Raw genomic sequence first — 26711 nt, forward strand, 5'->3', positions numbered from 1 at the left:
GATTATAATTAAATTTAAACAATTACTTATATTACTGTGCAATTTAATTTTGTCATTATATTGTAGAAACTTTAGAACGTGGAGAATAGGTGACCTTTTGTTCAACTATACGAGCTATTCCTATATGTTAAGAGGCATGTAATTACTGTCATTGTTGATGATTTGTTTTAAAAAATCATTTGGAATTTTCATTATAGCAAATTGAACAACATTAATACAGAGGATTGATTAAAAATAAAGGAAACTGTTGAAATTCTTATCTATGGACCAATACTCAAAAGGTTTTGATGAGCTTTTCTTAAGCATTTCACTTTATGGTGCATATTAGTGAACCCTTTATTTCTCCAAAGATTAATTTCAATCTTTCATCAAATATATTTTTGGATACCTTACTTCAGCCTCCAGCTCTAAATTAAGATAGAATTGATTAGAATAAAGTGACTGAATAGAGATGAAGAAAATTAAGTCCTTCACACCTTTAAGGTACAACAACTGCTGTTTTTGATTTCAAATTTCACTCTCCATTCACGTAATTGATCATTAAAACTCTACTGCTATCTACAAAGCTAACCAGTATACTTGTTCAGAAAGGAACCTGCCAATTCTATCAAAGTTGCATATGAGATTCCAACTCAATAATGGGACAATAATTAAATCTTCTGTTTAATCTTCGTGGCAGGAACTTTCTGAGAGTGACAGGAGGAAGCTTCAAGAACGAGCAGCATATCTAAAGGAACAGCGTGATAAATTAGTGGCTATGAAGAAAGAACAAAGGGAGAAACATCTACCGAAAAATCCAGAAAGCCAGAAACCACAACCCATACTAGAAACTAAAGAGGTACTGGTAGTTGATAAACCTGTCAAGCAAATTCATGTGTAGACTGTAGTGTGCTTGACATGAGAGTGGAAACATCTTTGGAAGAGTAGAAAAGAGGTGTACTCTCTCAAATGTAGAACTTCATGATTAGCATTGATCTATAATCAGATCAGTGGGTCAGGTAGCTCCATTGGTTGATTGGCTGGTTTGTTATACAGAGTATTACCAATCAGTTACCATGAGGGCTCTCCTTGTTAACATTTCCCCTTGCAGTCATTTCTCCCTAATGAGAGAGCAACCTTATGATCTGGTAGGACTATGGCAACTTCACCTTAACATTAGGATCTTTTTCCCTTTCTTAAAATAAAAACTGGGTATTGTCGAAGTTTTAATAATCGCATAAAAGTTCCACAAAGCTGGGAAGAAATTAAAATTTTGTTTTTCATTTATGTGAATGATTTGGATAAGAATATAAGAGGCATGGTTACTAAGTTTGCAGATGACACCAAAATTGGTGAAATGTTGGACAGTGAAGAAGATTATCTAAGATACAAAGAGATCTAGATCAATTAAGTCAATGGGCTGAGGAATGGCAGATAGAATTTCAATTTGCACAACTGCAAGGTATTGCATTTTGGTAAAACAAACAAGGGCAGGACTTACACAATTATTAATAGGCCCCTGGGTAGTGTTGTAGAGCAGAGAGACCTGGGGGTTCCGATATATAATGCTTTGAAATTTGCATCGCAGGTAAACAGACCAGTTAAGAAGGCATTTAGCACACTTGCCTTCAATGCTCAGACCTTTGAGCATAGGAGTTCAGATGTTGATGAAGCTCTTCCAAAGTGCTGTGTGCAATTCTGGTCACCTTGCTGGAACACAGATATTATTAAATTGGAGAAGGTTCAGAAAAGATTGCCAGAATTTTGCCAGAAATGGAGGGTTTGAGTTTAAAAAAAATAGGTTGAATAGGCTGGGGCATTTTCACTGGAGCATAGGAGGTTGAAGATGACTTTATTGAGGTTTATAAAATCATGAGGGGCATTGATAAAGTGAATAGCAAAGGTCTTTTCCCTGGGGTAGGGAAGTTTAAAGGTAGGAAGCAAATTTATAAGGTGAGAGAAGAAAGTTTCGAAAAGGACATGAGGGGCAACATTTTTTTACAGTGTGGTTTGTATCAGGAATGAACTGCCGTAAGAAATGATGGATGCAGGTATAGTTACAACATTTAAAAGACATTTAGATTAGATTAGATTACCTACGGTGTGGAAACAGGCCCTTCGGCCCAGCAAGTCCACACCGACCCTTCGAAGAGCAACCCACCCAGACCCATTCCCCTACATTTACCCCATTCACCTAACACTACAGGCAATTTAGCATGGCCAATTCACCTAACCTGCACATTTTGGACTGTGGGAGGAAACCAGAGCACCCGGAGGAAACCCACGCAGACACGGGGAGAATGTGCAAACTCCACACAGACAGTTGCCCGAGGCGGGAATTGAACCCGGATCTCTGGCACTGTGAGGCAGCAGTGCTAACCACTGTGCCACCATGCCGCCCAAAAGTGGATTTGGATAAGTACATGAATAGGAAAGGTTTGGAGGGATATGGGCCAAATGCAGGCAAGTGGGACTGGTTTAGTTTAGGAACATGGTTGGCATGGGCTAGTTGGACCGAAGGGTCTGTTTCCAGGGTGTATGACTATGACTCTAAAACATGGTATGGTGAGTCTAAATAAGTCCCCCAATATCTAATTGTTTAACAAAATATGTATGAACATCAAATTATATGGAATATTTTCCTTCTGCTCAGCATATAACTGCATGAAATCTATGCTATTTGCTTATCCCATCTATTTATTTACTTGCTTCTGCCTTAACTAGGTTGGTAGTTATTTATCAATTAATTTTTTTTATGCTGCAAAATAACAAGTGTTGCACAGAAAGGTAGAATTTGAATGGTATGAGAAGAGGTACCAACTGAGGATGGCATGGGGGAGAAGCTGGTGGAAGGGTTTAAGATGGGAGATGATCTAAATTTAATGCATTGGAAATCACAGAACCAGTAAAGGTCAGCAAGGGTAGATGTGGTGGAAAAGTGAGAATTCATGACAGACAGTGTATAATTAGTCACATCTTGGAATGATGAGCTTTGAGAAACTACCCTTGCAGAAATAAAGATGTTTAAAATTTAACCATCCAGAATATAAAGGAGAGGATTGGGGCACATTTTGTTTAAGATTTAATTCAACCATAGTTGAGCATGCTGAGATGGAAAGTGTGAGATATTTTGGTACTTACATTTTTGAATAGAGGCAGATGGATGTGCGTCAGTTCTGTGAAGTGTTTTTTGAACAGGCCCGAAAGTCATTTGGAACAGTAATCTAAGTGCATCAATTCCAAGAAAGCTTGTGACTGTAGTCAGGTTACTGAGAGAACTCCTGAGCTGTTAATAGAGGGACATTTATATTGTTGAGTTTCCAACAGACCAGAAACCTATTAGATTAATTTTGGCATCAGAACTGAAGGTTTAAGGTTTCATAAGATCCCTACAGTGTGGAAAGAGTCCATTCGACTCATTGAGTTTGCACTGACCCTCTGAAGACCATTCCAGCCAGCCCCAGCCCCACAGCCTATCACTGTAATCCTGCATTTCCCATGGCTCATAAATATTCCTCCATTATAATCTCAGGAGTTCTCTCAGTAACTTGACTACAGTCTCAAGCTTTCTTGGAATTGATGCACTTAGATTACTGGCTCATCCACCTAGCCTACACATCCCTGGACACTATGGGCAATTTAGCATGGCCAATCCACCTGATCTGTACTTTTTTGGACTGTGGGGGGAAGCCGGAGCACCCATAGGAAACTTGCATAGACATTGGGAGAATGTGCAAACTCCACACAGACAGTCGCCCAAAGCTGGAATTAAACCCGGGTCCCTAGTGCTGTGAAGCAGCATTGCCATATACTGCCACCATGCTGTTCCTAAATTACAATAAATTTCAATTCAGAAAACAGGAATTTGGTTCAAAAGGTAGAGGAAAATAATCATTTTTCATTTTGTGGAAGTTTGAAGCCAGGAGAGTTTGGGAAGAAATCTTCAAGTTGTTAAAACTGAAAAAATGTATACCATCAGAATTATGAAAGGTTTATGCCTGTGTAATTGGAAAGAAATCGTTTAAGAAAAAGAAATTGAGGCAAAAATAGAAATAGCTGGAAAAGCTGTTCTGAGGAAGAGTCATTCGACCCGAAACTTTAATTCTGATTTCTCTTCACAGGTTCTGCCAGACCTGCTGAGCTTTTCCAGCAATTTCTGTTTTTGTCTCTGATTTACAGCATCCACAGTTCTTTTGTTCTTTTTTAAAAACAATTGGAAGGTGTTAGATAAGTAGAACCTAAAGAGTTAAAATCGGAATGAAATATCTTTGAAATAAGATTTCTGCAGAATTTGCAAGAGAAAAAGATATGGTGTGAGATCAGTGGTTTCAATCCCCTGAAGTTAACAAAACACCTTGAACATGTTAAGGAAATCATAGTTATGGAAGAATTCAGAAGTAGTATTCTCATAAACCTTAAGACTTAATACAAGATGAGTATCAAGTATTAGCAGGTATGTATGATATCACACCTTGGTAATTATATGTGAAGAAGTGGTCATATAGGAATCCAGAGGAAATTGGAGGAACAGGAAATCTCTGAATGGAAGAGGTATTTCTCCTTGGAGGGAAGAGGTTTTTGGGAACTAACATAAGCATGCCAAGGTGATGAAGGTCAAAGATAAGAACCTATAAAAGATGGAAAGAAAATAGCTTCTACTGTAATAAGACTGGACGTAGCAAAGTTGGTTGCTAAAAGTTAAATGGGAGATGAAATGCAGTGGTAAAATGCAAAATGAATCCTCAGAAAATGGGGCATCAGGACTGAAATGGCTATTAGAACTGTATCTGCAGTGCAAAGGCAGCATGTTTCCTTTGAATCTGTAGGAAGGTAGAGAGGACAGTTAAAAAGACGTCTTCCTCAAGTATTGATTAAGAGTATCAAACTGCTGGAGGTTCTGTGTAGTTTATTTCAAAAGGATAGATATTTCAGTGTGATTCAATTCAAGCAGAGAAACCAAATTATAGATATTGAGAGGCTTTGGAGGAAGTCAGTCTCTGATGTTGGCTCATAAAGCTATTTGTCTTCCAGAGGGCTTATGATAGAGAAAATATTATTTATTGGCTTAGATGGTCCTTATATATTAGTTCCATTATACAGAGTGTAATTAAAGAGTGACTTAGTAAATAGAAAAGTTATTGATGGAATCATGAAACGAATACTTAGAGAAGGAATTGCTTTTATCTTGCACAATGATTTGGCTGTTAAATAACATTTGCCACACTGAGGGTCATAGAAAAACAACAGTAGAAGTACATGGAGGAGGAACACTAGCTCATTTATCAGAATTGCCTTCAGCTTCTCAAATGATGCTTGGCATTCTGCTGACCATACAACTTTTGCCCGTTTCTTTAACAGATGATTAAAGGCATAGTTATCGTACTGAAATTATGTACAGATGTCTGGTAAAATCCACACATTCACAAAAAAACCTCATGATGGTTTGTTGAGATTTAGGATCAGGGAATTCTATTGAAATCTTCACTTTTATTGTCCATGGGCAACAACATATCCCAAGTAAGTTACTCTTGCTTTCAATTAACATTTGGCTTCATTTGTCACTAAACCAGCCAACTGTAATACTTAAATAGATCTTTGACTGTCTTGCATGCTCTTCGCAAGTGCTACTATATAATACAATATTATCCAAGTACACTATGCAGTTACAAACTTCAGTTACAACTTGATTCATAAGTCTCTGGAGGCATTATTTAACCCAAATGGTATCACCTGATAACCTACTCAGTGTAACAAAAGTGGAAAGTTCTTTAGCCCTGATGTAAATACATTTTTTTTTAAGATTAGATTCCCTACAGCGTGGAAACAGGCCCTTCGGCCCAAGCAGTCCACACCGGCCCTCCGAAGAGTAACCCGCCCAGATCCATTTCCCTCTGACTAATTCACCTAACATTATGGGGAAATTTAACATGGCCAGTTCACCTGACATGCACATCTTTGGACTGTGGGAGGAAACTGGAGCACCCAGAGGAAACCCACGCAGACACGGGGAGAATGTGCAAACTCCACACAGTCACCTGAGGCTGGAATCGAACTTGGGTCTCTGGTGCTGTGAGGCAGCAGTGCTAACCACTGAGCCACCATGTGCCAGTATCCCTTCAATAATTGAGTCTTAGAAAGGAATGATGCACTGCCAATCCTATCAGTGCAGTGTTCTCGTCATGGAATTGGGTACAATTTTATTTTTGTGACCTCGCTTTTCTGTAATCTAGCAAAAGTCTAATTAGTTCATTAAGTTTAGGAGCTAACACTGTTGGTGAATTCTAGCTTCTTTAACTACCTTCAATCATATGGTTCTATAGCGTATACTGAGTCTCTTTCCACCTGAGTTTGGTCTTCCGTTTGAACCGATGAAGATGTTATTTTATAAGTTCTAACTCTCCTTCATCCAGATTATGTCTAGTCAATGTATGCATTCAGATGTGTCTCTACAGATTACCTCATATCTTCTCAGTTGTCTTACAAGATTCTTCCATTGTCCTTCTATAGGAGGTTCTGAATTGTAGGAGGTTCACTTTGGAAACTTACTACATTCTCATTATTTCTGTCATCTTCTACTACTTTTACCATCTTACACACTTGTTCCTCCTTATCCTCTTCCCTACAATGATACATTTTCAGCATTTTTTTGACATAACCAATTCTTCCCACAATCAGGAGTATTTATCAGATAAGTCTGGTTAGCACTGCTGCCTCACAGCATCAGGGTCCCAGGTTCGATTTCAGCCTCGGGCAACTGTCTGTGTGGAGTTTGCACATTCTCCCTGTGTCTGTGTGGGTTTCCTCCGGGTGCTCCGGTTTCCTCCCATAGTCTGAAGATGTGCGGGCTAAGGTGAATTGGCCATGCTAAATTCCCCATAGTGTTAGGTACATTAGTCAGAGGGGAAAAAAACTGGATCTGGGTGGGTTACTCTTCAGAGAGTCGGTGTGGAGACTGGTTGGGCCAAAGGGCCTGTTTCCACACTGTAAGGAATCTAATCTAATCTAAAGTCATTTTACTAAACCTTCTAACTACGTTAAATGGACCACTGAATTTCACTTTTCAGGTTCACCTTGTAATGGCAACAATACCAATACTTCATCTCCCACTTGGAACTTTCCAGTTGAAGAGTTATCTGTCCAAATTTTCACTTTTGCCTGTGAGACTTTTAAAGGTTTTTATAGTACCTTGCATGTTCTTTAGTGTCTTTCTAGAAACATGGACATATAATTCAACATTGAAGGCTTGTCCTTCTCATTTAAGAAGGATTCCTAATTCAATTTGAATGGACCTCAGATCTCATGACCATAAACTAATTTAAAAGGAGAGAACTCCAGTAGATTCATTTGGTGAATCTCTGGTACCAAATAGTAGAACTGCTCTCAGTTTTGTTAATGGTCCCACACAATCTGCTAGCCACTTGACTAAACAGTTCTTCAAAAGCTGGTTTGGGTATGAAAGGTGTTGGTTTGATTACATGTTGACATTTATTTATGAAGTTCTGGCCAAGTAAAATGCCAGTTTATAGATACTTGCATTTTCCATATCCCTTTATGCCATGCAGTAAGAGCATCATGTGATACTCGCAATATATCCTTAAGATCTCTGGACAGTATCACGATTTAGAGTTTATGGTGATGCTGCTCCTTTAACAATGTTATGCTGTCCTTGGCTTTTTTTTTCAGAGAGGTCTTAAAAGCAGCAATTCTGAAAGGTCTAGGCTTGAAGGATTTTAGCGCCAATTTGATTATAGTTAACATATACTACCTCAACCAAAAGGCTTTCAAATTAAAAAAAACACTTGTACAATGAAAGGGGAGCAGCCAGTTTTCCCAGCTCAGCTTTCTTTGGTTTGGTTTGGTCTGGTCTTTAGCAGTCTGGCTGTCCACTGAGAGCAGTCAGTCAGTTTTTGAGGCTGCATGTCCAAGAAAGATACATGGAAGAAGATGTTCTGTGCTGAATCTGTTTGTCATCTGTCTCTCTCCTGTAAAACTCTGTGTTTGCTTCTGCCTTTTGTGCCAAGGAATGTTTATTGACATTGTTGCAAGTACTTGGAACAGCATCATTAGGTTGGGATAATCTGTTGGGTTTTCGGAGAGGTTAGGTTATTCTATATTCTGTTCTCTTTTGTTTGTGTTTCATTTGGTAATAGAGAGCACAGAAGCAGACCCTTCAGTCCAACCCGTCCATCTAACCAGATATCCTAACTTAATCTAGTCGCATTTGCCAGCACTTGGTCCATATCCTGCAAAACCCTTCTTACTTATATACCCATCCAGATCCTTTTTATGTATTTGGAAAGGCAAGGACTGATTAGGGATAGTCAGCATGGCTTTGTGCACGGGAAATCATGTCTCATGAACTTGATTGAATTTTTTGAAGAAGTAACAAAGAGGATTGATGAGGGCAGAATAATGGACATGATCTATATGGACTTCAGTGAGGTGTTTGACAAGGTTCCTCATGGGAGACTGGTTAGTAAGGTTAGATCTCATGGAATACAGGGAGACTAGCCATTTGGATACAGGACTGGCTCAAAGTAGAAGACAGAGGATGGTGGTGGAGGGTTGCTTTTTAGACTGGAGGCCTGTGACCAGTGGTGGGCCACAAGGAGCGGTGCTGGGTCCACTACTTTTCATCATTTATATAAATGATTTGGATGTGAACGTAGGAGGTATAGTTAGTAAATTTGCAGATGACACCAAAATTGGAGGTGTAGTGGAGTACAGGATCTTGATCAGAGTACAACAGGATCTTGATCAGATGGGCCAGTGGGCTGAAGAGTGGTAGGTAGAGGTTAATTTAGATGAATGCGAGTGCTGCAGTTTGGAAAAGCAAATCAGAGCGGGACTTATACAATTAATGGTAAGAGGAGTGTTGCTGAACAAAGAGACCTTTGAGTGCAGGTTCATAGTTACTTGAAAGTAGAGTTGCAGATAGATAGGATAGTGAAGAAGGCGTCTGGTATGCTTTCCTTTATTGGTCAGACCATTGAGTTTAGGAGTTGTGAGGTCATGTTGTGGCTGTACAGGACATTGGTTAGGCCACATTTGGAATATTGTGTGCAATTCTGGTCTCCCTTCTTTCAGAAAGATGTTATGAAACTTGAAAGGTTTCAAAAAAGATTTACAAGGATGATGCCAGGATTGTAGGGTTTGAGCTACAGGGAGAGGCTTAATAGGCTGAGGCTGTTTTCCCTGGAACATCGGAGGCTGAGAGGTGACCTTATAGAGGTTTATAAAATCATGAGGGGCATGGATAGGATAAATAGACAAGGTCTTTTCCCTGGGGTAGCATAGGTTTAGGGTGAGAGGGGAAAGATATAAAAGGAACCTAAGGGGCAACTGAAAGGGGAGTGGCCAGTCCTCCCAGCTCAGCTATTTTTTAGTTTGGTTTTTAGCAGTCTGGCTGTTCACTGAAAGCAGTCAGTGAGGCTGCTGGTCCAAAAAACAGCTACATGGAAGAAGGGTTCCATGCTGAATCTCTCTGCCATCTCTCTCTCTCTCTCTCTCTCTCTCTCTCTCTCTCCTGTAAGACCCTATGTTTTATTTTACCTTTTGTGCCAAGGGATGTTTATGGAGATTTGAAACAGTATCATTCAGCTGGGATAATCTGTTGGGTTTTCAGACAGGTTAAGTTATTCGCAAGTTTCGAGAAGATTTGTAGCACAGGTTGAGGTTCTGGATATAGGTTTGCTCGCAGAGCTGGAAGGTTTGTTTCATGAAAACGTTTGTGAAAGCGAACCTTCCAGCTCAGCGAGCAAACCTACATCCAGAGGTTAAGTTATTCTATATTCAGTTCTCTTTTGTTTATGTTTCATTTGGTAATTCTTGTAAATAAATTCTGTTTTATTTAAAACTAAGTGGTTGGGCCAGCTGCATTACTCCTGGAATATCCGCCTTACACCTGCTTAAAATAACAAGCAACGTTAGGGTCTGGGCTACTTTCTTTAAATGTTTTGAGGGGATCCGGCCTAGTCCATAACACATTCTTGAGAAGGTTTGTAGCTTGGGTTGTGGATGAAGTTGTGGATTCGTTTGTCAAGCTGGTGTGTTTTTCTGCAAACGTTTCGTCCCCTTGCTAGATGACATCTTTAATAAGGTGTTGGTGGTCTGTCCCGCCTTGTATTTATGTCTCTGTTGTTGGCACTTCCAGTTTTGTATCTGAGTAGTTTGTATATGGGGTCCAGTACAATGTGCCTATTGATTGAGTTCTGATTGGAGTGCTCGGCTGGAGTGTCTAGCGTGCCTCTGTTTGCCTGTTACTGGAATAGTTACATTATCCCAGTTGAATTTGTATCCTTCGTTCCTGAGTGGTTGGAAGGGAGAGTGCTGGTTTGCCAAACATGTAGGGTATCTTATAGATAACGTTCATCCAATTGGATGTGGGTGTCGGGTCTTTAAACTTTGAGACGAGCTGGTGGAAGGTGTTTACTGGTTTCTGAGCCACTAAGATTCCCAGGGGTCTGAGTAATCGATAATTATCTCTGACATGTCTTTGATGTATGCTGTGGTCGCTATTGTGTCTGGTCATGTAGTGTTTTCTTCTTTGGGTTTGTCTCATAAGTACCGGAAGATAGTGCTCTTGGGGTACCCTTGGGGATTTGTATAAATCCTTTGAATAGGTGTTCCTAGTCTGCCTTCTGGAGTTCTGTATCACTATTCAATGCACAACTGTCCATTCTTCGTCTGCTGATCTGCATTCTCTATTTCCTCATAGAAACTCAATTTCCAATATAATAACACTCTGAAATCCCTTCAATCTCAACTTCAATGTGAAGCTATTTATGTTTAACTCTCCATTTACTTTCTAAGCCTCAATTAATGAAGACATGCCAAATAGTCCTTTTCAAGTATACACATTCTAAAAAATAGAGTTTCAGCTATCTTAATGACTGCTTGTAGTATTACTGTGATTTCTGATGATGAACTTTGTTTAGTTATTGCGCTGGTCACTACACAATGGAAAAATACGTATTTAGGAAATTATTCCTCAACAGATCTTTCTTATAATCCAGATTTATTACAGATGAAGCTGTGACTTTCACTCCTGCCAAATCATTCCTCAGAAATAGATCAGCTCTATCCATAGATAATTTTTAATATTTCCCTGACTACTACTAGTCCCACTAACAAGTCACATTCCAATTGGACTTTATACAATGGATTTGGAACATACTCTCCACCCATCTAATTTACCATCAATTTGGCTATCAATTAACTCTCTGAAGGGAAAACTAAATCCTTCTCCAACAAGCGAGGTCAAGTAGCCGTTGAATCCCATTAGTATAGTTACGGTCTTGGATGCTTCTTTTGAGGACAGAGAGGTTATCTTCCCTATCTTGCAAAAAGCAGTAAAGAATTACTAAATGATTAATAAAGAGATAAGAATAGAATATGAGAGAAAATTATCCAAAAATATAACAGAAAGGAAAAGGGTTTTCAGATTTTTAAAAAAATATATTAGCAAAGTAAGTGTTGGTCCAATAAAAAATGAATCTGGGGAATTAGTAATGGAGGATAAAGACTTGCAAATAAATTGAACAGATATTTTGCACTGTCTTCACTAGAGAGGATACAGATAGCAACCCAGAAATAGCTGTAAATCAGAATTGAAGGGAGGGAGGAACTCAATTACAATTACCAAGGAAGTAATACTGAGGGTCAGTGTGTACTCAATGGACCATGTGGCCTGCTTCCATAACGTAGGGATTCTATGAATAATTCTATTCATATGTTTACATTAAACAGACTGATGATGAAGGGCTTTTGCCCGAAACATTGATTTTTCTTTTCCTCTGATGCTGCATGACCTGTTGTGCTTTCCAGCACCACACTTTCGACTCTTAATATCCAGCATCTGCAGTCCTCACTTTCATCTGATTTTAATAACAAGTATATTCTGCACAAGTGTATTCTGATCACGGCATTTGGTTTCATTTGTACTTTCTCTTGACAAAGTGACTGCTATACATTTGGCTGTATGTATCTTTTTTTGGCTTAGTCTTGGTTGAGTTTCACAGAAGGTTTTACTTCTTGAGGCAAAAAAAATCCACTTCAGTAAGTAACTATCCCACCCAGTAACACTCTCGTCTGATTCTTGCCCCATTCTAACACTCGCTGTACCAGAACAATGTGCCACAGCCAGAGTATTCCGTAATGCACATTAGTTATTTTCAATCTAAAGCAATCTTAACCTGAATCTAATGGGCTTTGGAGAATTAAAACCAACGCTTCAGCTAATTTACTGGGCACTTTTTTTAACCCCCTAGATGAAACCCATCAGAACCTGGGGATTTGTTAACTCACAGTTCCAACAACTTTGATTTCTGTCCAAATTCTCCTGACTCGGAAATTTCAACTAAACCTAAAAACTCTTCAACTATGGTGACTTACTCACCTGAACTAAAAATGAATTATCCTGCTGAACCAAACTCCTGAACTGAGACTTTAACTCTTCCGTTCTGGTATCAAAAGTAACCTAATGGCTTTCGATTGTAAACTGAAATATGTAAATACTCCATCCATTATTACTACACGTGTTCTCCCAGGCACTTGACTGCAGTCACATGCTTTTTTTGGATTTGATGCACTTAGGTGACTATTATAAATGACTTTCTGCAAGTTTAAAAATTACTTTCAGCTAACTAAACCACATCCATCTCCCTCTATTCTAAACTCCAAATTCCAGAATACTATATACCTTCCATCACAGTTACCACCCTTTAGATGTAGTTTAATTTTTATATATCAACTTAACTTTTCTATCTTTGTACTCTGTGGTTTATTTCTGTGTTTTAAAATGGTGCTGGAGATTGGCGATGTTCACAACACTTTCACTGTATTTGTAACAAGTACATGTCACAAATACAATGGCAATAAATAAATCAAAAATGTTTAGGCTATTGTTGTAAAAGGTTCATGCCAGCAGACTATGAAAGGAATTGTAAAATTGTCTCCACGTCGAATAAAAAGTAATGGGGTGGAATTAGTTAAGTGGAACTTAGAGTTGATAAAGGAGCGACATTTCTCTGAAATTGAGTATCTGTAAAAGGTGGGTGTTGGGAAGCAGTTTAAAACTTTATTTTACTGTTTGTGTTAAGATCTTTCTAACTGTCTTAGATACGATTTAGATGTGCTGGTGTTGGACTGGGGTGTACAAAGTTAAAAATCACACAACACCAGATTATAGTCCAACAGGTTTATCTGGAAACACTAGCTTTCGGAGTGCTGCTCCTTCATCAGGTGGTTGTGGCTGATGACACAGCAGTGTTCCAAAAGCTAGGGCTTTCAAATAAACCTGTTGGACTATAACCTGGTGTTGTGTGATTTTTTAACTTTATCTTAGATCCGTAATTTTATTTTGTAATAATTTAACATTCTATTGTTGAAGAATACCGTCAGCCTCATGTGAATATTTCACTAACTAACTAGCATGTGAATTAACTGCAAAACTTAAATGTATAATCTTTCAGGCCTGGTTTCGTTCAGAGATCTGACTTATCCAGTATTACCATCAGCTGGAATCATAACAGTGCATACATTTAATATGACTCCAATGAGTTTGGAGTTGCTCAGTTAGTATGCATTGATGACTATAATATTAAATTGCAACTATATGCCACATCACGGTTCATTTAAAATGCAATTCTTCACTGCAGCACTGCACTTTGGAACATGCCAATGCCTTCCATTGTAATACTGTTACTAAGTAACTTGTGTGCAGGGACAGGAGCCCATCTCATGGCTTAGATTAGGGAGCATTTCAGGGCTTGCTATCTTCATGGTCATTCACTTGGCAATTACTTAGATGCAAAGTGCCTTGCCTTACCTTTGACTTTTTGCAATTTGTTGCCTCATTCAGAACTTGCATACTCATTGAAATTCTGTCTTGCCTTGCCTTTTAATGCAGACACAAAGTCATGCAGCTTGTCATGGTTGTCAGCAGTGATCAGTACACATGGTGGACATGTTGCTGTATGTCACCATGCGACAGTATGTGCCAGCAGCTTACGTGGCAAACACACTGCATGTACTTCAACCAAATGATCATATCTGAAAGTCTAAGGGGTGTGGTCCTCAGTACAATCAAGGGGAACTTCATTAGTCGAGGGTATTTGCATAGTAAGTGAAGGGCATTGTTCATATCAGTCCAGTGGCTTTGACATGATCAATTGGATGTTTGGATGGTGTTATGGACTCGACCAACCCCCCCTCAAAGTATATTAAGCAGATAGCCTAGATCCTAACTTTTTCTTATTTTAAAGCTAAGTGTAAACTGTTGCGTTCCAGATGAAATTCGATTGGTCAACCTACTCAATTTGGTAAGCAACACACATTTTATTTTTACATTACAGTTAAAGTACAGACAAAATAGAACTCAAAGAAAAGAATTGACTTAACAGTAACTCTATCAAAATGCTTAACAAAATAATATATATATTAACTACAACTAATTAATTGTTCCAATATAGTAATATCCCACATATTCTTGGCAAACGTAAATTCAGTAAAATATATTGTCTCACATGCAATTCTAGCATCAGGAAGAGAATGCCAGCTTTTAGCTGTAACAGGGGGAGGAATAAGAGCTGCCACATCCAGCTTCAAGACCCCAGCAACTGCTGAAAGCTAAAACTAAAAATCCTGGTTTTTGGGGAGTTAGACAACTCCCATTCAGTGTGCTTCTGTTGTTCCACCTTCAAAACTGTTTATTTATTTTGAGCAGACTGCTTGTCATCTCTGTCGTAACGTTTCTTCATAAAATATACCAGGACAAAGTTCACTTCTTAAGCTATAGTATCATCACAATGGTCATGGTCAGAGTTTCTGTATCATTAGTCTGGGGAATTGGTCATGGTCAGTCCTTCAGATTCAATGCAACCATCAAAATATTAGTGATAAGTCAGTCAGGAACTGCACAGAAATCGGTTAGGTGTCTGATTACTCATTAATCGGGATTGTCCTTCCAAGTCAGTTGATACCATAGTTAGTCCTGAACTATGACACAATGGCATGCTACACTGGACGTTCGGTAGCAAGTAACACTCCTTTAGCCAGGTTTCTCACATGAAATCACACTAAAAAAAGGTAACCTGTGTAGCTTCATTTTTATAGCTACAATTTCAATGACAATCAGTCAGATAGATAATGATTTAGAATAGCAATACATTTACAAGTGTCAGATTCTATTTGCAATGAATGTTACCCATGTCACCAGTATACCTTCAGAAGCTTTTGTTTTTCATTTTGCTGCTACTACATGTACTGTGAAGAGCTATATGTGGCTGGCAGCAATTGACTTGATGCACAGCCTGATTTTAAACATAGTACTAGTGGCAGAAATCTCAAAATGGTGAGGACTTCTGCCACTGACGAGCACAAGTATGGTACAATAGAGGGGGGTCATGCATACTCAATAAGTAAACCCGCTAGAGTTGATGAAGAAAAGCCCTACATGACATTCCCTAAATTTGATACTTAGCCAAATGCCACTTTTGTATGTGTGTGTAATTTAATTTGCATAATCACCTAGTTGGTAAACATTTTGCCATTGCATGAAGAATACATTTCCAGGAATAAATGTGTTTTTGTTTTCAGTTTATTAAAAGGCCTGATGAAAATTTCTTTTGTTCTAGTTAACAGTAATAAACAGAAAGAAATTAACCATTCTTGGTGATTGAATGAAACACTTTTAATATAGTTTGTGGACTGTGAGGCTTGATTACCTCTACATTCCTCTCACCAGAGTCATAACATCTTGACTGAGAAGATCATTCACTGCAGAGGCTGAGCAAACAAAGCAGGGAAAAGTTCTTGGTGATAACAGTTTTACCACAGTAGGCCAAGGCAGGACAAAGTCATGACTTTGAAAGTGAGGGAGAGAGGAATGGAACAGGGTGAGATGTTCTAAGATAGAGGAAATGCCAATGGAGGAGAGCATCAGGCTATGATGTGATCTGTTGTAAATTCCCACAAAAGAGGTAGTATTGAAGGGTTCAAGCAACACCTGAACAACTTGTGGCACAGTCTGCAGGTCTGTTAAGCAGCCATATCAAACCCACTTAATCAGATTGGAAGCAAATTATCCTGTATCCTGAAGGAGAAAGTGAGGTCTGCAGATGCTGGAGATCAGAGCTGAAAATGTGTTGCTGGAACAGCGCAGCAGGTCAGGCAGCATCCAGGGAACAGGAGAATCGATGTTTTGGGCATTCCTGAAGAAGGGCTTATGCCCGAAACGTCGATTCTCCTGTTCCCTGGATGCTGCCTGACCTGCTGCGCTGTTCCAGCAACACATTTTCAGCTCTGTATCCTGAAGGACAGCCTGAGAGATTGAGAGAAAAAGATCCACAGTAAAACACACAGCACATTTTGTTCAATAGGTGGTATCAATTAAACAAAGAATAATAAAATACGGTCACAAGAGAAAAGGAATAGAGGAGTGTGGTGCTGTTCGCAATACACCTCGCAGATCAGGATCAGTTATCTTTGTTATCTGCTTTTGGCTTTTATCTGCTTTTGCAATAGTTATTGGGGACTCGATAGTTCTGGGCACAGATAGGCGGTTCAGTGGGGGCGAGAGAGACTCACGTTTGGTATGTTGCCTCCCAGGTGCAAGGGTACGTGATTATTCTGATCGTGTTTTCCGGGTCCTTAAGGGGGAGGGGGAGCAGCCCGAAGTCGTGGTCCGCATTGGCACCAATGACATAGGTAGGAGGAGGGCTGAGGATGTTAGGCAGACTTTCAGGGAGCTAGGTTGGAAGCTCAGAGTTAGAACAAACAGAGTTGTTGTCTGGTTTGTTACGGGTGCCACGTGATAGAGAGTCGAGGAATAGGGAGAGAGAACAGTTAAATGCGTGGCTACAGGGATGGTGCAGGAGGGAGGGATTCCGGTATCTGGATAACTGGGGTTCTTTCTGGGAAGGTGGGACCTCTATAAACAGGATGGTCTACACCTGAACCTGAGGGGCACCAGTATCCTTGGGGGGAGGTTTGCGAGTGCTCTTGGGGGGGGTTTAAGCTAACTCTGCAGGGGCATGGGAACCTAGACTGCAGGACCTGGAGTGTAGGGAGGTTAGGAACATGGCATCAATCTCAAAGGAGGGTGCCTGTAAACAGGAAAGTGGCTTGAAGTGTGTATACTTCAATACAAGAAGTATACGAAATAAGGTAGGTGAACTTGCAGCGTGGGTTGGTACCTGGGATTTTGATGTTGTGGCTATTACAGAGACATGGGTAGAACAGGGACAGGATTGGCTGTTGCAGGTTCCAGGGTTTAAATGTTTTAGTAGGGTCAGAGGTGGGAGGTGTGGCATTGCTTGTCAAAGATAGTATTACAGCGGTGGGAAGGACAATGGATGAAGACTCGCCATCTGAGGTAGTTTGGGCTGAGGTTAGGAATAGGAAAGGTGAGGTCACCCTGTTAGGAGTTTTCTACAGGCCTCCTAATAGTCTTAGAGACGTAGAAGAAAGGATTGCGAGGATGATTCAGGAGAAGAGTGAAAGTAATAGGATGGTTGTTATGGGGGACTTTAACTTTCCAGATATTGACTGGGAAAGCTATAGCTCGAGTTCGTTAGATGGGTCGGTGTTTGTCCAATGTGTGCAGGAGGGTTTCCTGACACAATGTGTGGACAGGCCAACAAGAGGTGAGGCCATACTGGATTTGGTTCTGGGTAACGAACCAGGCCAGGTGTTAGAATTGGAGGTAGGTGAGCACTTTGGGGACAGTGACCACAATTCGGTGACTTTTACTCTAGTGATGGAGAGGGATAAGTGTGCACTGCAGGATAAGAGTTATAGCTGGGGGCAGGGAAATTATGATGCGGTGAGGCACGACCTAGGATGCGTGGCTTGGAAAAGTAGGCTTCAAGGCATGGGCACAATTGATATGTGGAGCTTGTTCAAGGAGCAACTATTGAGTGTCCTTGATAAGTATGTACCTGTCAGGCAGGGAGGAAAGGGTCGTGTGAGGGAGCCGTGGTTTAATAAGGAATTGGAATCCCTTGTTAAATGGAAGAAGGCGGCCTATGTAAAGATGAGGCGTGAAGGTTCAATTGGGGCGATTGAGAGTTACAAGGTAGCCAGGAAGGATCTGAAGAGAGAGCTAAGAGCAGCAAGGAGGGGACATGAAAGGTCCTTAGTTGGTAGGATTAGGGAAAACCCTAAGGCTTTCTATAGGTATGTGTTGCTGGAGAAGCGCAGCAGGTCAGGCAGCATCCAGGGAACAGCAGAATCGACATAAGGGCATAAGCCCTTCTTCAGGAATGAGGAAAGTTTGTCCAGCAGGCTAAGATAAAAGGTAGGGAGGAGGGACTTGGGGGAGGGGCGTTGGAAATGTGATAGGTGGAAAGAGGTCAAGGTGAGGGTGATAGGTCAGACTGGGGTGGGGGCGGAGAGGTCAGGAAGAAGATTGCAGGTTAGGAAGGCGGTGCTGAATTCGATGGATTTGACTGAGACAAGGTGGGGGGAGGGGAAATGAGGAAACTGGTGAAATCCGAGTTCATCCCTTGTGGTTGGAGGGTTCCTAGGCGGAAGATGAGGCGTTCTTCCTCCAACCGTCGTGTTGTTGTGGTCTGGCGATGGAGGGGTCCAAAGACCTGCATATCCTTGGTGGAGTGGGAGGGGGAGTTGAAGTGTTGAGCCACAGGGTGGTTGGGTTGGTTGGTCTGGGTGTCCCAGAGGTGTTCTCTGAAACGCTCCGCAAGTAGGCGACCTGTCTCCCCAATATAGAGGAGGCCACATCGGGTGCAGAGGATGCAATAGATGATGTGTGTGGAGGTGCAGGTGAATCTGTGGCGGATATGGAAGTTTCCTTTGGGGCCTTGGAGGGAGGTGAGGAGGGGAGGTGTGGGCGCAAGTCTTGCACCTCCTGCGGTTGCAGGGGAAGGTGCCGGGAGTGGAGGTTGGGTTGGTGGGGGGTGTGGATCTGACGAGGGAGTCACAGAGGGAGTGGTCTTTACGGAATGCTAATAGGGGAGGGGAGGGAAATATATCCTTGGTGGTGGGGTCCGTTTGGAGGTGGCGGAAATGATGGAGGATGATGCGCTGTACATGGAGATTGGTGGGGTGGTAGGTGAGGACCAGTGGGGTTCTGTCCTGGTGGCGGTTGGAGGGGCGGGGCGCAAGGGCGGAGGAGCGGGAAGTGGAAGAGATGCGGTGGAGGGCATCGTCGACCACGTCGGGGGGGAAATTGCGGTCCTTGAAGAAGGAGGCCATCTGGGTTGTACGTTTTTGGAACTGGTCCTCCTGGGAGCAGATGCGGCGGAGACGAAGGAATTGGGAGAAAGGGATGGCATTTTTACAGGGGGCAGTGTGGGAGGAGGTGTAGTCCAGGTAGCTGTGGGAGTCTGTCGGTTTGTAGTAGATGTCTGTATTGATTCGGTCGCCTGAGATAGAAATAGAAAGGTCGAGGAACGGGAGGGAGGAATCTGAGACTGTCCAGGTGAATTTGAGGTCGGGGTGGAAGGTGTTGGTAAAGTGGATGAACTGTTCAACTTCCTCGTGGGAGCACGAGGCAGCGCCGATACAGTCATCGATGTAGCGGAGGAAAAGGTGGGGGGTGGGGCCAGTGTAGTTGCGGAAGATGGACTGTTCCACATATCCTACGAAGAGACAGGCATAGCTCGGGCCCATGCGTGTGCCCATGGCTACTCCTTTCGTTTGGAAGAAGTGGGAGGATTGGAAAGAGAAGTTGTTCAGGGTGAGGACCAGTTCAGTCGGTCGAAGGAGGGTGTCAGTGGAAGGGTACTGGTCGGTACGGCGGGAAAGGAAGAAGCGGAGGGCTTTGAGTCCTTCGTGATGGGGGATGGAGGTGTACAGGGACTGGATGTCCATGGTGAAAATAAGGCGTCAAGGTATGCGGAGATGAGTTCGGTGGGGCAGGAGCAGGTTGAGACAATGGGTCGGCTGGGGCAGTCAGGTTTGTGGATTTTGGGCAGGAGGTAGAAACGGGCGGTGCGGGGTTGTGGGACTATGAGGTTGGAGGCGGTGGATGGGAGATCCCCCGAGGTGATGAGGTTATGGATTGTCTGGGAGATGATGGTTTGGTGGTGGGGGGTGGGGTCATGGTCAAGGGGGCAGTAGGAGGAGGTATCTGCGAGCTGGCGTTTGGCCTCAGCAGTGTAAAGGTCGGTGCGCCAAACTACTACCGCGCCTCCCTTGTCTGCTGGTTTGATAGTGAGGTTGGGGTTGCAACGGAGGGAGTGGAGGGCTGCACGTTCCGAGGGTGAGAGGTTGGAGTGGGTGAGAGGGGTAGGAGAGTTCAGGTGGCGGTTAATATCGCGGCGGCAGTTGGCTATGCAGAGGTCGAGGGCGGGTAGGAGGCCAGCATGGGATGTCCAGGTGGATGGGGTGTGTTGGAGGCGTGAGAAGGGGTCGTCAGAGGGTGGGCGAGAGTCTTGGTTAAAGAAGTAGGCACGGAGGCGAAGGCGGCGGAAGAATTGTTCGATGTCACGCCACGTGTTGAACTCATTAATCCGACAACATAGGGGAATGAAGGTGAGGCCTCTGCTGAGGACTGATCTTTCATTCTCAGAGAGGGGTAGGTCTGGAGGGATGGTGAAAACACGGCAGGGCTGGGAGCTAGGACCTAGTGTGGGGCTGGAGCTGGGTGTGGGGGCGGGGTTAGGCCTGGGGGCGGGGACGGAGATCGGCGTGGGGGCGGGGTTGGGCGTGGTGATGGCGATCGGCGAAGGGGCGGGGTTAGACGTGGTGACGGATATAGGTGTGGGGCAGCGGGGTTAGACGTGACGGATATAGGCGTGGGGGCGGGGTTAGACGTGACGGATATAGGCGTGGGGGCGGGGTTAGACGTGGTGACGGATATAGGCGTGGGGGCGGGGTTAGACGTGGTGACGGATATAGGCGTGGGGTCGGGGTTAGACATGGTGACGGATATAGGCGTGGGGGGCGGGGTTAGACGTGGTGACGGATATAGGCGTGGGGGGCGGGGTTAGACGTGGTGACGGATATAGGCGTGGGGATATAAACGGATATGCAGGTCTTTGGACCCCTCCATCGCCAGACCACAACAACACGACGGTTGGAGGAAGAGCGCCTCATCTTCCGCCTCGGAACCCTCCAACCACAAGGGATGAACTCGGATTTCACCAGTTTCCTCATTTCCCCTCCCCCCACCTTGTCTCAGTCAAATCCATCGAATTCAGCACCGCCTTCCTAACCTGCAATCTTCTTCCTGACCTCTCCGCCCCCACCCCAGTCTGACCTATCACCCTCACCTTGACCTCTTTCCACCTATCACATTTCTGACGCCCCTCCCCCAAGTCCCTCCTCCCTACCTTTTATCTTAGCCTGCTGGACAAACTTTCCTCATTCCTGAAGAAATGCCCGAAACGTCGATTCTCCTGTTCCCTGGATGCTGCCTGACCTGCTGCGCTTCTCCAGCAACACATTTTCAGCTCTGATCTCCAGCATCTGCAGACCTCACTTTCTCCTTTCTATAGGTATGTCAGGAATATAAGAATGACTAGGGTAGGAATAGGTCCAGTCAAGGATAGTAGTGGGAAGTTGCGTGTGGAGGCTGAAGAAATTGGGGAGACACTGAATGAATACTTTTCGTCAGTATTCACTCAGGAACAGGACATTGTTGCCGATGTGAATATTGAGTCACAATTAATTAGAATGGACGGCTTTGAGGTATGTGGGGAAGAGGTGTTGGAAATTCTGGAAAGGGTGAAAATAGATAAGTCCCCTGGGCCTGATGGCATTTATCCTAGGATTCTCTCGGAAGCAAGGGAGGAGATTGCAGAGCCATTGGCCTTGATTTTTATGTCCTCGTTGTCTACAGGAATAGTGCCAGTAGACTGGAGGATAGCAAATGTGGTTCCCTTGTTCAAGAAGGGGAGTAGGGATAAGCGCTGAAAATGTGTTGCTGGAAAAGCGCAGCAGGTGAGGCAGCATCCAGGGAACAGGAGAATCGACGTTTCGGGCATAAGCCCTTCTTCAGGAATCAGGAGTAGGAATAACCCTAGTAACTATAGGCTGGTGAGTCTCACTCTGTTGTGGGCAGATAGGATTTATGAACATCTGGATAGGAATAATGTGATCAAGGATAGTCAGCATGGTTTTGTGAAGGGCAGGTCGTGCCTCACAAACCTTATTGAATTCTTTGAGAAGGTGACTAAGGAGGTAGACAAGGGTAAAGCGGTAGATGTGGTGTATATGGATTTTAGTAAGGCGTTTGATAAGGTTCCCCATGGTAGGCTACTGCAAAAAATACGGAGGTATGGCATTGAGGGTGAGTTGGAGGTTTGGATTAGGAATTGGCTGGCTGGAAGAAGACAGAGGGTAGTAGTTGATGGTAAAGTTTCATCGCGGAGTGCAGTTTCTAGTGGTGTTTCGCAAGGATCTGTTTTGGGACCATTGCTGTTTGTCATTTTTATAAATGACCTGGAGGAGGGGCTAGAAGGTTGGGTGAGCAAGTTTGCGGATGATACAAAAGTCGGTGGAGTTGTTGACAGTGAGGAACGATGTGTCAGGTTACAGCGGGATATAGATAAGTTGCAGAGCTGGGCAGAAAGGTGGCAAATGGAGTTCCATGTAGATAAGTGTGAGGTGATTCACTTTGGTAAGAGTAACAAAAAGAAGGGGTACTGGGCTAATGGTCGGATACTTGGTAGTGTGGATGAGCAGAGGGATCTTGGTGTCCATGTACACAGATCTCTGAAAGTTGCCACCCAGGTAAATAGTGCGGTGAAGAAGTCATATGGCGTACTGGCTTTTATTGGTAGAGGAATTGAGTTCCGGAGTCCTGAGGTCATGTTGCAGTTGTATAAGACTCTGGTGCGGCCGCATCTGGAGTATTGTGTGCAGTTTTGGTCGCCATACTATAGGAAGGATGTGGAGGCACTGGAACGGGTGCAGAGGAGGTTTACCAGGATGTTGCCTGGTATGGTAGGAAGATCGTATGAGGAAAGGCTGAGGTACTTGGGGCTGTTTTCAATGGAGAAAAGAAGGTTTAGGGGTGACTTGATAGAGGTGTACAAGATGATTAGGGGTTTAGATAGGGTTGACCATGAGAACTTTTTCCATGTATGGAGTCAGCTATTACGAGGGGGCATAGCTTTAAATTGAGGGGTGGTAGGTATAGGACAGATGTTAGGGGTAGATTCTTTACTCAGCGAGTCGTGAGTTCATGGAATGCCCTGCCAGTAGCAGTGGTGGACTCTCCCTCTTTATGGGCATTTAAACAGGCATTGGACAGGCATATGGAGGATAGTGGGCTAGTGTAGGTTAGGTGGGCTTGGATCGGCGCAACATCGAGGGCCAAAGGGCCTGTACTGCGCTGTATTTTTCTATGTTCTACGGTATTTTTCAAACTTGGTATCATGATTCTGTCCTGAAACTGAGTCGGTACACCTCCTGATTCTCTAGATGACACCAAAATTGGTGGGATAGTGGACAATGAGGAAAGTTATCTAAGATTACGAAAAGATCTTGATCAATTGGATAAATGGGCTGAGGAGTGGAAGATGGAGTTTAGTTTGGATAAATGTGAAGTATTGCATTTTGGTAAAACGAGCAAGGGCAGGATTTCAACGATTAATGGCAGGGCCCAAGGTAATATTGTAGAACAGAGACCTAGGAGTTCAGGTACATAATTCTTTGAAATTTGTGTCGCAGGTCGACAAGGTGGTTAAGAAAACATTAGCACAATTGCCTTCGTTGCTCAGATCTTTGAGTTTAGGAACTGAGACGTCATGTTGTCTTTGTACAAGATGTTGGTGAGGCCTCTTCTGGAGTGTGCAGTTCTGGTTGCTGTGCTCGAGATAGGATATTATTAAATTGGAGAGGGTTCAGAAAAGATTTACCAGGATGTTGCCAGGAATGGAAGGTTTGAGTTATAAGGAGCGGCTGGATAACTGGGGCATTTTCACTGGAGCGTAGGAGGTTGAGGGGTGACTTTACAGAGGTTTATAAAACCATGAGGGGCATTGATAAGGTGAATAGCAGGAGTGGGGGAGTTCAAAACTAGGGGGAATATTTTTAATGTGAGGGGAAACATTTTTACACAGAGTGGTTTGTGTGTGGAATGAGCTGCCAGAGAAAGTGATGTATGCAGGTATAGTTACAACATCTAAAAGGCATTTGGATGTGGACATGAATAGGAGAGATTTGGAGGGATAGGGACCAAATACAATAGACAATAGGTGCAGGAGTAGGCCATTCTGCCTTTCGAGCCTGCACCACCATTCAATATGATCATGTCTGATCATCCTTAATCAGTATCCTTAATACATGCAAGTGGTTCTGGTTTAGTTTAGTAATATGGTCGGCATGGACCAATTGGACGAATGAAAATCTGTTTCCATGCTGTATGACTCTATGACAGTATACTGATCTAAATCAACTTATTCAGACATTTTATAACTCACCTCTTGAACACAGATCTCCTGCCTCAGAGATAGGGATGCTATCATTTTGCCACCAGACCCTTGCTCTGAAATCCGGTCTAACACAATTCAAATATCTTACTGTGTATAGGATGCAAGGTATGTGAAAAGTAAAATTCTTCTATTTGTTCCTACAATTAGTGGAAATGAGAATGTAAGTCAACTACAGAAAGAGTTGTCAGAGTTAAATACCAAAAACAAATTAAAATTTAAAAATGTAGCAAATTCTAAGATATATAAGTCATCAAGCCTTTGCATATTGATAAGTTATGAGCAAACTATTAGAAACCATGATTTGACAGCACGTTATAAGCATTTAAAAATACATGAGTTGGTCAAAGATAGTACACATTTGTAAAAGCTATTTAATTGTAATAAGTTCAAGAATTCTTTTTCAAAAGAATATTGAAAAAATAGAGGGCATGCCATCATTAATTTGTAAAAATTCAGGAGATGAAGGGTGTAAATGTTGGGGAAAGATTTTTTAACTGAATTTTTAAGTGTTATGATCACTGAAAAATTCACACCTTTAACTTCAGTTTTTTGATAACCTGACTGTGGAATAAGACTGAAGTGCATTGAATATAAATAACCTTTTATTTAATCATTTGCATTTTTCTTTCTAAACACTTCTTTGTAGTCTTTTAACATGAATCTTGATTTCATCTGATCATTTCAGTTTCCATTCAATTCTTTATTTCCCTTTACATGCTGGCAGAATGGAAGTACTAGAAATTCTACTTTGTAGCAAATAATGAAACACAACTGGAAGAAGCATTGCACGCAACAGATGTGTTCAGCACATCTTAGTAGAAAAGGTTTGAGGTGATTTCTTTATCCCAGTCCTGCCTTATGTCCATGTCTTGTTCATTTTCTAATATATATGACAACATCTTTTTTCAATATGAAGCATAGTGTATTATAAATATGCTTGAATGTCTATTTTTATAAACTTAGGTGGGATATTATGCTGGCAGAGTAGGAGATGGTGAAATAAATTTTGATATATTTAGAAATAGTGTACCTCCATTGTAATGATTTAATGATCATCATTAAATCATTGATCAAAATGCATTTGCTAATGTTTGCACAGGTTCAAGTCTGCTTCATGTCATTTAAACTGTAGCTCATCAACTCTAGATATTCATCAGCTCCCGACCAAGTTGGTAAATGCAATGATTTGAAAATGCGGTGAAGTTGGGTGGGTGGAGGCAGAGAAGAAAAGGCTTATTATTTTACAGTTACTTCTCCCAGCTTATGATATATCTTCAGTTGGATGATTATAGAGCATCACTGACTGTACTGGAGAGCATTGTGAAGTCACTGATGCATGTGAAGAAGATAATTGCATATAAAATAAAAGGAAAATCAATCTGTTTATATAGTTGTAACAGAAAATAACAACTAGCATAACAGTCTGCATAATAAAGAAACAAAATAAATAATAACTTACACTCTTTTCTTTTTAAATTGAAGAAAATTTCTGAAGAAGAAAAGCAGAAAATTCAGAAAAGAAAACATTTGGCAGAAAAACTTAAACAAGAAGTTATCAAAAAATAAAATATGTGGACAGTAAAGTTAAAGAAGAAAGAACTGAAACCTGATATTCTTTGATTAACTGAATTGAAAATTAACAAAACTGTTTTACTTGCGACTATGACCAATGATAGTTTGCAGAGGATAATGAAATACTAAAGCAATAGTGGTAGTCTTCTACTTCCATTCTACTAAAAATATTTACATGCTATAACTGAAAAGTTAAATTGTTTGCAAATGAATGTGCAATGAAGGTTGAATTTTGTATTCTTGTCAGCTGTAATGTTTTGCTGTAAATCAATACTATTGTTGCCTGTGAAATGCCAGAATTAATAGCTGTCTCATTACTTACTATGTGCTTGTATAATAAACTTCATTTGTCCAGACCCTCTGATGCAGTTTAGGACTGATGTGTAAACTACAACAGGTAAATGGAGTCTAGAACACCTAAACTTGTGTTATGCAAATGCTGCGAAGTTGTCAGTTCTTATTGATAGGATGAGTTCTGGGAACTATATTCACTTTTTCATTTTTTAACTTGCATGTTAAAAATGAAATTCAAAGATACTTCTAATTTAAATATAAGCATACTCTGAGATCTAATCATCAAGTATCGTTTCAACTATGAAACGCAGTCAGCTTGTGATTTCTACCCCGTCTTTGTCCGGAACAGATTCCATAACTGAAGTACTGTTGTAGATCTTATAGTGATATTTTGCTCAGACTTCTCTTAATAATGTTAAATGAAGCAATCTGGATAACAGTTAAATATTATAAACATAAAAC

At 41.8% G+C, this 26711-nt stretch overlaps 1 protein-coding gene across 5 annotated transcripts in view; it reads left to right on the top strand.

Annotated features, from left to right (window-relative positions):
• Positions 1–26312, top strand: part of cfap36 (cilia and flagella associated protein 36) — a 133105-nt gene extending 106793 nt beyond the window's left edge. For 3 of the 5 annotated variants that reach the window (XM_043696015.2, XM_087991396.1, XM_087991397.1), the window contains 2 exons: positions 680–838; positions 25866–26312. In XM_043696015.2, coding sequence (XP_043551950.2) covers positions 680–838; positions 25866–25949 — 243 coding nt within the window. In that variant the 3' untranslated portion in view covers positions 25950–26312. Of the gene's footprint in view, positions 1–679; positions 839–25107; positions 25215–25865 lie in introns of all 5 variants that reach the window. The other 2 variants (XR_015758453.1, XR_006312539.2) reach the window with 2 other exon arrangements.
• Positions 26313–26711: the final 399 nt, after the last annotated feature.

This window comes from Chiloscyllium plagiosum, unplaced genomic scaffold (genome assembly GCF_037043375.1).
Source record: "Chiloscyllium plagiosum isolate Xiang-an unplaced genomic scaffold, Cpla_swu_hap1 HiC_scaffold_10, whole genome shotgun sequence".
NCBI lineage: Eukaryota > Metazoa > Chordata > Chondrichthyes > Orectolobiformes > Hemiscylliidae > Chiloscyllium > Chiloscyllium plagiosum.